Genomic DNA, 13,221 nt, shown 5'->3' with positions numbered 1-13,221 from the left:
GGGATGGGTCCCAGAATCTGCAGTACAGGGGTGCCTGGGTGGCTCAGTCAGTTGAGCGTCTGACTCCTGATTTCGGCACAGGTCCTGATCTCAGGGTCATGAGATCAAGCCCCAAGTCTGGCTCCGCTGGGCGTGGATCCTGCTTAAAATTCTCTCTCTCCCTCTCCCTATGCCCCTCCCCCTCCACTCTCTCTCCCTCTCTTAAAAAAAAAAAAAAAGAAGAAGAAGAAGAATCTGCAGTGCAAATCAGCACCCCAGATGATTCTGAAACCTACCTAAGGATGTAAATCACTGAGTTAGAGTGCTTCTGCCCTCTAAAGAAGAAAAAACCTGAACTGTTATTTCCTATCACTAGGGCTTCTAAATACAGCAAAATAGAAAAATGAGCGAATTGTAAGTCAACATGTATGGGATTGGAGAAAGTAAAATTGTAAAGATTAGACCTGTGTGTTGCTGATCTATTTTAAGAAATAAAGATTTTCACTTTAATAAATATGTAATAAAAATACATATGAAAGTAATGTCAGTAGCTCAAAGAGGTACATAGTAGGTACATAGTAAGCAAATGCAAGAACAAGATGCTTTTTTTTCTTTATAGTAGTAAACTAAAAACTGTCCAGGAAATGACCTGATTTGGCACCATGACTTTGTGAGGGAAAAGTTGGCCAGCCAGCTGCTGAAAAGGTTCAGAAAAATAATGATTTCTGAAAGATTGAAACTTGTGATCAAGGATGTTCCAGTTGGGACAAAAAAGAAATCCATCATTAAGTGAGTATGAGGAATAGAATTAGAGATTCTAGTGAAAAGGTATTGCTCACAAAAGGGATGGAGTCTCTGACTCAACAGGGGAAAGAAGCCCTACAGTCTGTGTGAGGTTTTGCTGTTCCTGTGGCAAAGGTGAAACTGCACCGGTGGCCATTTCTAATTATTTGCTCCTGCCATTTCTCTTCCCCAGGACACCTCCTGGGGACCAGGAAGTTGTTCTGTCCGTACACTGACATTTCGGTTAAATCTCTTTATTCCTAGAACAAAAAAAGCGAAGAAATCACATTGTTGTGTGGTATTTCAAATAACTTTGCAGTCAGTAATCAAACTAGATGTGAAATTTATTATTGGATGACAAATTTTATTTATTTTTTTTAAGATTTTATTTATTTGACAGAGAGACTGAGATAGCTAGAGAGGGAACACAAGCAGGGGGAGTGGGAGAGGGAGAAGCAGGCTCCCCGCCGAGCAGGGAGCCCGATGTGGGGCTCGATCCCAGGACCTGGGATCATGACCCAAGCCGAAGGCAGACACTTAACGACTGAGCCACCCAGGCGCCCCTTGGATGAAAAATTTTAGGTGGTCTGTACTTCTTTGCCCCCAGGGCAATAGGACACACAAACCCTGAGGGAATAGAGGGTTAGTCTGCAAGGAGGGAAGGATTTAATGATAATGGAACTCGGAAAAAGGTGCAGAGAAGAGAATTTCTACTGCACCTAACCAGCCAAATTCATCTGGGAAGGCATCCTGAATGAGACTGCCCCTTTTTCCAGCCCCTGGTCATAGCCCCCTACAAAGGGCCCACGTTTTGCCTGCAGGGTGGTTTTTGACTGCCAGTCCTCTTTGATAGGTGAATTATCAAATCTTAAATTTGGGGGTTTCCCCCTAGCATTTTATTAGAACTCTTTCAAGAACACAGAAGTTGAGAGAATTATACGTTAAGCACCCATTTACCCATCACCTAGATTCTGTCGTTAACACTTGCCTATCTCTGCTTTACCACATACTTAGCCAGCCATCCTTCCATCAGCTTTCACATCATCAATGACAGTTCAGTATTTGTTTACCTTTGGGGGGGTAAGATTTACATGTAGAAATGCAGATCTTAAGTGCAGCATTGTACAGATTTTAATAAACCCATGTGCCTACGTGACCTAAACCTCTGTCCATCACCCCAGAAAACTCCTTCAGACCCCTTGCTGTCAGTCCCCCGCCCCCAAAAGCAGGTGCTACTCTGGGTTTTTTTCGTCATTGTAGGTTATTTTTGCCTGTTTCTGAACTTCATATGAATGGAATCATATAGGATGTATGCTTTGGTCTGGCTTATTTCACTCAGCATCATTTAAGAGTCATCCAAGTTGTTACATGCATCACCGGTTTGTACCTTTTCATAACTGATTGACATTCCATTGTATAGCTGCACCACCATTTGTTTCTCCATTCTCCTATTGCTGGACATGTGGACTCTTTTAATGGGATTTGAGCTTGGTATTGAAGGATCTAGAGAGGTGGTGGGGACTGAGGGTCAGGAGGAAGGCAGATCTATGCTCCAGGCAGAGGAAAAGCCATGAAGAAACTTCATCTCCAGATTCCAAAACCCAGGACTGGGCCTTAACAAGAAGGGAAGGTGTCATCACCTTCAAGGCCCCAGCTCCATCAAGTGCCAAGCACCTACTTCACCTTTGAGGCACCTCTCAATCTGTTCTTTTCTTTCTTTGTGCGTGCGCGTGTGTGTGTGAGAGTGTGTGTGTGTGTTTAAAGAGTTACGTATTTTAGAGAGAGCGAGCACGAGCAGGAGGGGCAGAGGGAGAGGAGAGAATCCCAAGCAGACTCTGAGCTGATCGTGAAGCCCGACTGGAGGCTCCATCTCATGACCCTGAGATCATGACCTGAGCTGAAACCAAGAGTCGGGACGCTTAACTGACTGAGCCACCGAGGCACCCCTGTTCTCTCTTTCTCATAACCACATCCAGTTTAGGTCTTTATTTTCTCTCACTTGGACTGTTGGGGTAATCTAAGTTGGTGGTTTTTCACCTCTGACCTCCCTCCCAAATAAACTATCATAAACATGGCCACCAAAGCAATCTCTGAACCACATCGCTGATTATGCCACTGTCTCATCTCCTTCATGCTGACCCAACTAAGACCAAACTCCACCTTGGCCTTTAGGGTCCCCTACAGATGGCATTGATCAACCTTTTCAGACTTGTTATCTAAAATTTCTACTGCCTACATGTTATACACAAGCCATAGGAATAAAAGATACAGCATAGGGAATACACTCAATGATATTGTAATAGCGTTGTATGGTGACAGATGGTAGCTACACTTGTGAGCATAGCATAACGGATAGACTTGTTGAGTCCCTATGTTGTACACACAGTACACTGGGTGTCAATTATACTTCAAAAAATACACTATATGTTTCATGATTACATTATATATATTTATATATATTTAAATTCTAGTATTAAATATATTCTATATTAATATAATCAAATATATTAAAAATATACTAATGTAATATTGGGTGCAACCCTACTTCAATAAAAAGAATTAACTAGATCTCGGGGCACCTGGGTGGCTCAGTCGTTAAGCATCTGCCTTCGCTCAGGTCATGATCCCAGGGTCCTGGGATCGAGCCCCACATCGGGCTCCCTGCTCTGCGGGAAGCCTGCTTCTCCCTCTCCCACTCCCCCTGCTTGTGTTCCCTCTCTCGCTGTGTCTCTCTCTGTCAAATAAATAAATAAATAATAAAATCTTAAAAAAAAAATTAACTAGATCTCTCACAAAGAAAAAAAAAAAAAGAAGAAACAGGAAAAAAAATTGGGGGAAGCAGAAGTCCAGTTTTGAGTCTGGTGTCTGTCTCTTTTGCCTTATGGGTGTGGCAGAGCCTGGCTAGCTGTTCACCAAACCTGTTTCCTCTTCCTTCTGACCCACAATTAGACTACATTTCCCAGGCTTCTAGCATTAGTGTGTAGTTATGTGACAAAGTTTTGGTCAGTGGAATGTGGGAAAAAGTGGTGTGTGCCCTTCCCAGTTTGCTCTCCCTTCCAGACCTCCTCCCACTTGTGATCCTCCATGTTCTTTCCTTCTGGGCAACGACCTTGGAAATCCTTAGTTGAAGATAGAAGCCCCAAGGTGGAAGGAGTCCGGATCTGGCTCATCCAGATTGAATGGTTCTGAATTTCCAGCTTAAAAACTTTTAGCTATGGGGCGCCTGGGTGGCTCAGTCGTTAAGCGTCTGCCTTCGGCTCAGGTCATGATCCAAGGGTCCTGGGATCGAGCCCCGCATCAGGCTCCCTGCTCGGCGGGAAGCCTGCTTCTCCCTCTTCCACTCCCCCTGCTTGTGTTCCCTCTCTAGCTGTCTCTCTCTCTGTCAAATAAATAAATAAAATCTTAAAAAAAAAAAACTTTTAGCTATTACTCGAGTGCATACATGTCATTGTATCGGTCAGGATTTTCCATAGAAAGAAAACCAATAAGAAATATATATTAAAAGATTAATTTTAAGGAATTGACTCATGTGGTTGTAAGGGCTGGCAAGTCTAAAATCGGTAGGGCAGGCCAGCAGGCTGGAAATTCAGCCAGGAGTTGATGTTGGAATCTTGAGACAATTTCCTTTCTGGAAAACCTATTCTTGCTCTTGATTAGATTGGGCCAGTTGTCAAGGGTAATATCCTTTACTTATGGTCAACTGATTGGAGATGTTAACTATATCTACAAAATACCTTCACAGCAACACCTTTGTCTTGTGATTAAATCACCAAGTAGTACAGCCCAGCTAAGTAAACACAGAAAACGAACCATCACAGTAATGAAAGTAATCAAAAAAATAATTGTGCTATATGCCTCCTTGGAGTTATTTCTTTTTTACATCAGAAAATTTTTTGAAAAAAGGCAACAGTCTCTTAAGCACTAAATGTCACATTTGTGGGTCTATCAGAATGCTTTTTCTTAAAGAGTGTGTAGTTCAGTCTGAGACAAATATCAACCCCAGTGGAAGTTCTTTATTTATAATTGGATCATAATTGTCTCCTCCATAGCTCAGTGATTTTTCAAGCTTAGATTAAAAATGAAAGTTGAAGTCTAACTTTTAAGATTGTCTCCCCTAGAGCACCTGGGTGGCTCAGTCGTTAAGCGTCTGCCTTCGGCTCAGGTCATGATCCCAGGGTCCTGGGATCGAGCCCCGCATCGGGCTCCCTGCACCGTGGGAAGCCTGCTTCTCCCTCTCCCACTCCCCCTGCTTGTGTTCCCTCTCTTGCTGTGTTTCTCTCTGTCAAATAAATAAAATCTTTAAAAAAAAAAAAAGATCGTCGCTCCTATGCTCCTGAAAATCCAGCTCCAATAGGACATCTCACTCTTGTTTTTTATCAGTGCCTCCAGATAGCTGCAGCTTCAAAAAGCATTTCTTTGGCAAATCTAATCTGAAAATATTCAAAGTTCTGGCCTTCACCTCTGCAAACTTTGACCATAATGTACATTAAATGAAATTTGTCAAAATCTGTTTCTTTTCATAGCCTGTGGCTTGTGAGTGATTTCTGGGCAATGTTGCTTTTCAGTCGGTTTCAAAAGGTGACCCCAGCTAGGTAATCGTCAAGTAGAGGCATGTCTGCAGAGAAAGGAGGGGGTGAGCAAGCCCCTCTGGGCTCACCATTCTCATTGCCCGGAGTCGTGAACCTGCCCATTCGGCGCTTGAAAAGCAGTGCCTACCAGGAGCATCAGAGAGCCTGCTGCCCTCACAAGCAGGTGCGTGGGGTACAACGAGGGGAGCTCTGACATTTTGTATGTTAACTTTTCAATACAATTTCTAAAGCCGGGGAAGAGGGCGGGAAAACATCTAGGCTTCATCATCACCAGTCAGCCCTCAGATCTCTCCTTGTGTCATTCTGCTAAGTGGTACCAGGTAATTGCCTCACTGGAGAACTACAAAACAGCTCGTGGGAAAGAACGATTTGCACCTGGAATACATTCATTAGCTTGTGTGTCAAAAGGCCACACATGGATAGAAACCAAGATCTTGGCATTCTTTGCACGCAGCCTTGAGACTTGAAGGGCAGGAGTCCACATGCTCAAGGGGCCGGCTGTCTTCCTCTCAGGGCCCCACCTGCCCGGCAAGCCTGGTGGTGGGTGGAGGTGGTGGGAGGGGGCGGCTGGAACTCCTGGGGATTTGTGTTAAAAAAGAGCCAAGAGGGGCGCCTGGGTGGCTCAGTCGTTAAGCGTCTGCCTTCAGCTCGGGTCATGATCCCAGGGTCCTGGGATCGAGCCCCGCATCAGGCTCCCTGCTCAGCGGGAGGCCTGCTTCTCCCTCTCCCACTCCCCCTGCTTGTGTTCCCTCTCTCGCTGTCTCTCTCTCTATCAAATAAATAAATAAAATCTTAAAAAAAAAAAAAGAGCCAAGAAGGCAGACGCCTTGTACAAGTAAGTACCCAGTAAAGGCATATTTTCGGTTTCTTGGGACTCTCCTACTGGCCTAGCTTAAATTGAGAGGGGATTTGATTTGCCTCACTGGCTGTTTGCTCCCACTCATATTCACAACTACAGCTTTTCTCATTGTCATTAAAATACATTTAATATGCACCATTTTTGTATGGCCCTCTGCTAAAATATGCACAAAGACAATGTCCCTAAGCCCTGGAATAGTAGAAAGCACTGAGCTGAGAGAGAAGGCCTGGGTTTCAATCCTGGGTCCACCTAGGAGCATTCATTAAAAACCTTAGCTGCAAGGAACAAACCCTTACTGGAATTACCTTGGGTGATTGGGTGGGACAGAGAGGTGACTGTAAAGACACACACACATTGAAACGTAAATGTGAAGGCCATTGGGAACAGGGGGGCTCTGCGGGCTGTCAGTTGTGGTTTCTCTCCTGCTGTGTCTGATTTGCACTGTGTACCCCTTGTAACTCCAGCCTACCATCTCCAAAGGCTTCTGGTGGGGATCCCACTACCAGCTCATCTTCTCTGTTTCTTTTCTTATTTTTTTTTTAATATTTTCTTTTTAAGTAATCTCTATACCTAATGTGGGGCTCAAACTCACAACCCCGAGATCAAGAGTTGTATGCTCCTCTGATTGAGGCAGCCAGGCGTCCCCCTTCTGTTTCTTAATTCAAATTCTCAAGCAGTAATATGATTGTCCCACCTCATCTTTTAAAGTAAGGCCTTATAATAGCCCAAAAGGGATTGGCTGCTTGTGGGACAAAGGCCCTCCCCTTGTCAACCAAATTCATTGAGCAGCCTACTTCTCTCCCTCTCTAAAAGGGGTGGCAGGCCAGGCACTCTGAGGCTTGGCTTGTCCAACACTTTCACAGGTTACTTAACCTCCCCAAGACCCAGTTCTTCCACTACATTATGATGGTAGTGCCTGTCCCAGCCCACAGAGTTACCATTCATGCACTCAAAAATTGTTTATTGAGCTTCTATATACTTCCCAGGTACTATGCTCAGCAATGGGGACACAGGCGTGAACAAAACATGCACATCAGCCTGCACGGAGTTTATGGTCCAGGATCAAGCAAGATGTTATCTATGAAAACACAGCCCCTACCCTCCCACTTGAAGCCCCACTGCAGACCCAGTTTGAAGATTTCTTCCTTCATTCTTTCATTCCTTAAAAAGTTCTTAAGCATCTCCATAAGTCACATCAGCACTTGGGATCCAAAGATAAATAAGACATGGTTTCTGATCTCAAGGAGCTCATGGTTCATTTGAGAAACAAACATGCAAGTAAACGGTGGGATGGTGCAAAAGCACAAATTAGCAGGTAGAGTAGATGTGGGGAAGGAAACCTCAGCTTGGCTAAGGAGACTTCTCAGAGGAGGTGACACCTGAGCTGAGATTTAAAGGATGGAAAGGAGTTTGTCAGGTGTTCAATCAGTGGATAGGGTATAGGATGAGGAAGGACTATGGATATTCCAAGCAAAGAAAATAACATGCAAAGTAAAGAAGTTGTAGAGATTATGGAGAGTTCCAAAAAATAGGAACACTCTAGAATTGCTAAAACAAAGTTTAGGAAGTATGGCAAGAGGCCAAATTATCACACAGAATCTTGGATGCCTTGCTACGTAGTTTAATTTTACCTCATGCCCCATGGGGAGTCATGAAAGAATTTAGAGTAGTGGATTAATCTCTAGGTAATTAATCTGAATCATCTCAGATTGACTTTTTACAATGAGCATGATAGAGGACAGAGGAAGTCTGGACTGGAAAGGGGCGACCAGAGGCAGCGGGGCAGTAGACACAGATACAACAGTCTCAAGGAGGGATTACAAGGACCTGAACTGGTGAGGTAATAGTGGGTAAGAGAGTAGGTGAGCATCTCCAGAGAATTTGAGAAGGTAGAATGGACAGAACTTGGTTGATTGTTTTGTCAAGCGATCAATCAATACTCTTGGAAGTAGGAAGAGAAAGGATGAGAAGATCACTCCCAGGTTTCAAGCCTGAGACATTAGAGGGAGAGGGGTGCCAAACCCCAGAGAGGGGGTTCAGAAAGGAAGCAAGCAGGGAGACACTAATTTGGGCAGGTGGAGTTTGCCTCTGGACTGTGCAGGATGGTGAGCAGCTCTGCAGCTGGGTTTGCAGGCCAGTCGCTCAACACTGGAGGCCGGATGGAGGTCTAGAAGTGGAGACATCAAAATGTGGAAGACTCTGAGAAGACAGGTCCAGAGAAGGTGTAGTGTGAGAGTGAAAGGACCCATGGTGGGGACCATGGGCGGACACTTGTGTGCAGAGTGAGGACAGTGAAGGGAGACTCACTGTAATCTGAAGAAACCCCACTCTCCCTAAGACAGGCTGCTTACTCCTGTCCTGCCACTTAGGAGTATAAAGGCAGAGACAGAATAAATCAGTATTCCCTGACAAGGTTTAGTGGTAGTTTGCCTTAACTAAGAATCTGATCTGGCCCAGGATAAGGATAAGCTGTAGTTTCAAAGTTTGGGGCACAGGGAGGGCGCACTACGGGTGGGTGTTCTCTGAAAGGCTCAGTAATGGGCTCCATGAGGCTCTGGGCTGATCCCCAACTCCTACTGCTCTGCCTAGTAATATTCTTGGCTATCCCCATTGTGGACACAAGAAACTGCACTGGGAAGCATTTGTTCTGGAGAAGGATTAAGAGGGAGGAAAATACATACTTACAGGCTAGCTGAAAGGAAGGACGTCAACAAAGCAGAGACTGAAGATAGAAGTGAGAAAGGTAAGTGTTGGAGATAGAGAACGGCCCCCGAAGGCTCCAGAGCAGAGAGGAAGGCGGGGGTCTTGGAGAGGAGGTGTAAGAAGAACGGAATCAGGAGTGTGGCCCACCTCACAGAGGAGGTGAAGGGAAAGGAAGTCACGGGCGGAAACAAAGATGTTCACACCTGAAGCTTAAATCCTGTGAATATGGAGAGACGGAGCAAGGCCTTCTGAGGACAGGGAGCCCATGCTTACTCAACGTGGTGGGCTCCAGAACAGGTAGCAATGTGGCATGGAGCTGGCCAGGGACCGCAGACACATGTAGAACAAACCAACCAATATTTACCATATTCACAATGAAGTGTATACCATATCTGCCAAGGTTATATTTGGGGATGAAAGTGGACATCTCATGTATTCCAGCTTTTCAGTAGAAAAAGACCCAGGGAGAGTAATTTCTCTTTTAATGAATTCAGAATAATTCGTAGAGAGTACTCAGAGAAAACACAGGGATTGAGGTTTGGGCAAGCGAGTACATTTTTTAAAAAAGTTTCAGTCTCCATAATATATAAAAAATACTGAGGAATAGAAAAGAAAATAGCTGATAGAAAAATGGGCAAAAATACAATGTTGAGTAAAAGAAACAGAAACAACAGAACACTCTAAAGTTCATTTTACATAAAGTTCATAAACAAGGAAAATTAATCTATGGTGTTGGAAGTCAGGATCATGGTTACACTTAGGACAGTGATGGGAAAAGAGCAGGGGCTGTTCAATTTGGGAAAATTCGGAGTTATAAACTTTGGGTTTGTTTATATTTATTTTCTTTTAAAACATTTTTTATTGTGGGGTAACACAGAGACATGCATAAAGTGCAAAAATCTTAATGTATACCATTAGATGGATTTTTAGACTTATATGCACCCTGTAACCACCACCCACATCAAGATATAAAACACTTTCAGCATCTCAGAAAGTTCCATGATAACCGTTCCCAGTCTACATCACACACACACACACACACACACACACACACACACTATTCTAACTCCTATTTCATTTGATTAATTTTTCCAGAAAATTGAACTTCATCTGACTTCTGTGTCTGACTTTTTTGGTGCCTGACCTGTTTTGCTCAGCATAATGGCTGCGACATTCATCTTTATTGCTGCACATATCAATAGTGGTTTTTTAATTATACCGTAGTCCATTGTATGAATATAGCACATTATATTTTCTATTCTCCTGTCAGTGGATATTTGTTTCTAGTTTGGCATTATGATTGATTCCTGTACATAACTTTGGTGGACACAGACACTCTAGAGCATACTTGCTGAGTCACTGGGCAGGCATACGCTTAGCTTTAGTAGAGGGCGCCAAACACTCTTCCAAAGTGGTTGTACCCACTTTACTCTCAGCAGCAATATATGCAGAATTCAATATTTTCATAATCTCATCAACTCTTGGATTTGTCGTCATTTTAATTTTAGCCATTTTGATGAGTGTGTAATGGTATTTCATTGTGGTTTTAATTTCATTTCTCTTATAACCAATAATGTTGAACTCCTTTCCTTATGTTTCTCAGTCATTTGGGAATAATTTTATATAAAATGACTGTTAATACTTTTGCCCATTTTTTAATTTATTTTTTTAATTAACATTTAATGTATTATTTGTTTCAGGGGTACAGGTCTGGGATTCATCAGTCTTTTTTTTTTTTTAAGATTTTATTTATTTATTTGAGAGAGTGAGCATGAGCAGGATAGAAGGAGAGGAAGAAGCAGACACCCCGCTGAGCAAGGAGCATGATGTGGGGCTCAATCCCAGAACCCTGGGATCATGACTTGAGCTGAAGGCAGACCCTTAACGACTGAGCCACCCAGGCGCCCCTGTGATTCATCAGTGTTACATAACACCCAGCGCTCACCACAACATATACCCTCTCCAATGTCCATCAATGTGTGTGTGTATATATACAACCTCTTCTTTATCCATCCATCTGTTGATGGACATCTGGGCTCTTTCCATAGTTTGGCTATTGTGGACATTACTGCTATAAACATTGGGGTGCAGGTGCCCCTTCCGATCACTACATTTGTATCTTTGGGGTAAATACCCAGTAGTGCTATTGCTGGGTCATAGGGTAGCTCTATTTTCAACTTTTTGAGGAATCTCCATGCTGTTTTTCAGAGTGGCTGCACCAGCTTGCATTCCCAACAACAGTGTAGGAGGGTTCCCCTTTCTCCGCATCCTCGCCAACATCTGTCGTTTCCTGACTTGTTAATTTTAGCCATTCTGACTGGTGTGAGGTGGTATCTCATTGTGGTTTTGATTTGTATTTCCCTGATGCCGAGTGATGTTGAGCACTTTTTCATGTGTCTGTTGGCTTTTGCCCATTTTTTTAAGCTTCAGTTGTTTTTATTTTTTTTTCGTTTATTTTTGGTGATTTGTAATTCCAGGTATTCTGAATATCTGAGAACTTTGTCAAATATAAGCGCTGAAGCTATCTTCTCAATCTGTGGCTTTCTTTTACTTTCCTAATTGTGTCTTCTCGTGAACATTCTTTATTTTAATGAAGTTCAATTATCAGGGCTTTTTCTTCTTTTATGGTTAACGCTTTTTGTTTACTGTTTCAGAAATGTTTGCCTCTCTACATTCAGGGAGACTCCTTCCTCTCTTCTCTTTTAGAGATTGTATTGTTGCTCTTCACACCGCCAGGTCTATGATACACCTGAAATTAACTTTTTTTTTTTTTTTAAAGATTTTACTTATTTATTTGAGAGAGAGAATGAGATAGAGCATGAGAGGGGGGAGGGTCAGAGGGAGAAGCAGACTCCCTGCCGAGCAGGGAGCCCGATGCGGGACTCGATCCCGGGACTCCAGGATCACGACCTGAGCCGAAGGCAGTCGCTTAACCAACTGAGCCACCCAGGCACCCTGAAATTAACTTTTGTATATGATGTGCGATGAGATCAAGTTTCCTTTTTTTTTTTTCCTACATAAATACCCCATTGCTCCAAGGCCATCTATGAAAAGGTTATATTTTCCCCCATTAGATTGCAGTGGTGCTTTTATCATGTATCAAGTGACAATATATACTTGCATATATTTCTAGACTCTGTTTTATTCCATAGAACTGTCTTTCCTTAAGCTAATACCATACCATCTTGATTATTCTAGCTTTATTGTGAGTCTTGAAATCTTACACTATAAATCCTCCAAATTTGTTCTTATTCAACATTGCCTTGCCCAATGGTTTGCAGTTCCACATAAATTTTAGCATCACCTTGTCAATTTCCACAAAAATACCTGCTGGGACTTTGATTGGAATTATTATAAATCTAAATATTAATTTTTGAAAGTTAACATCTTTCCATTTATTTAGGTCTTCTTTAATTTCTCTCATCAGCATTTTATAATTTTCAGTGTAGAGGAGAGGTCTTACACTTCTTTTGTTGGGTTTGTTTCTGGGAATTTGCTGCTTTGCCGTGGTATTATAATTGATATTTTTTACATTTCATTTTCATTTTTTGTTGCTAGTATATAGAAATGATTTCTGCACATTGACCTTATATCAAGAGATCTTGCTGATTTTTTTATTCTAATGGCTTTCGGGTTTTCATTATGGATATACAATCGTGTCATCTATAAAGACAGTTTTCTTTCTTCCTTTACAATCTTTAGACTCATTATTTCTTTTTCTTCCTTATAATGCTGGTTACCATTTCCAATGATTTTTGTACTCTTCTGTATGTACAATAGAATCCAATTTTTTTAATTTGGTGGTATAACTAAGTTAGACCAAGAAATGGAAATAACATAACCAAAAGTAATGCATGAAACCTGACTGAATCTTGGATTTCAAAAATTTATAAAAAATGTGTTTGGGGAAATTTGAAACTGATCTGAATATTAAATGATTGAATGGAATTATTAATTTTCTTGAAAGTAATTGTTAATTTTCTTGAAAATAATATCACAGTTATGTAGAAATGCACTATTCTTAGGAGATAAAGGAGTATTTAGAGGGTAATGTTAATCATGATAAGTATTTTTAAATAGTTCAACAAAAATGTGTGTGTTTGCGTGTGTGTGTGTGTGTGTGTGTGTGTGTGGAGAGACAGAGAGAAGGCAGATATGGCAACATGTTAACAGTTCTTAAGTCTAAATAGAGAATTGTGGTGCACAGGCTTAAAGCGGCTCCCATGATCCCCACCTCGGGGTATTCATGCCCTTATGTGACTTCTCCTTGAGTGTGAGCAGACCTGTGACTTGCTTCGAGAGAATAAA

The 13,221-nt window shown here is 42.3% G+C and overlaps 1 protein-coding gene across 1 annotated transcript in view; it reads right to left on the bottom strand.

The window, feature by feature from the left end:
- Positions 1–562: 562 nt before the first annotated feature.
- FAM151B (family with sequence similarity 151 member B) overlaps positions 563–13,221 on the bottom strand; it is a 109,265-nt gene continuing 96,606 nt past the window's right edge. Inside the window, exon 6 of the mRNA XM_064596308.1 lies at positions 563–1,022. Coding sequence (XP_064452378.1) covers positions 1,007–1,022 — 16 coding nt within the window. The 3' untranslated portion in view covers positions 563–1,006. The remainder of the gene's footprint in view (positions 1,023–13,221) is intronic.

This window comes from Mirounga angustirostris, unplaced genomic scaffold (assembly GCF_029215605.1).
Source record: "Mirounga angustirostris isolate CCGP_5_RB_7025 unplaced genomic scaffold, mMirAng1.0.hap1 SCAF_7, whole genome shotgun sequence".
In the NCBI taxonomy this organism is placed as follows: domain Eukaryota; kingdom Metazoa; phylum Chordata; class Mammalia; order Carnivora; family Phocidae; genus Mirounga; species Mirounga angustirostris.
This window is presented reverse-complemented; position numbering and strand designations above follow the sequence as displayed.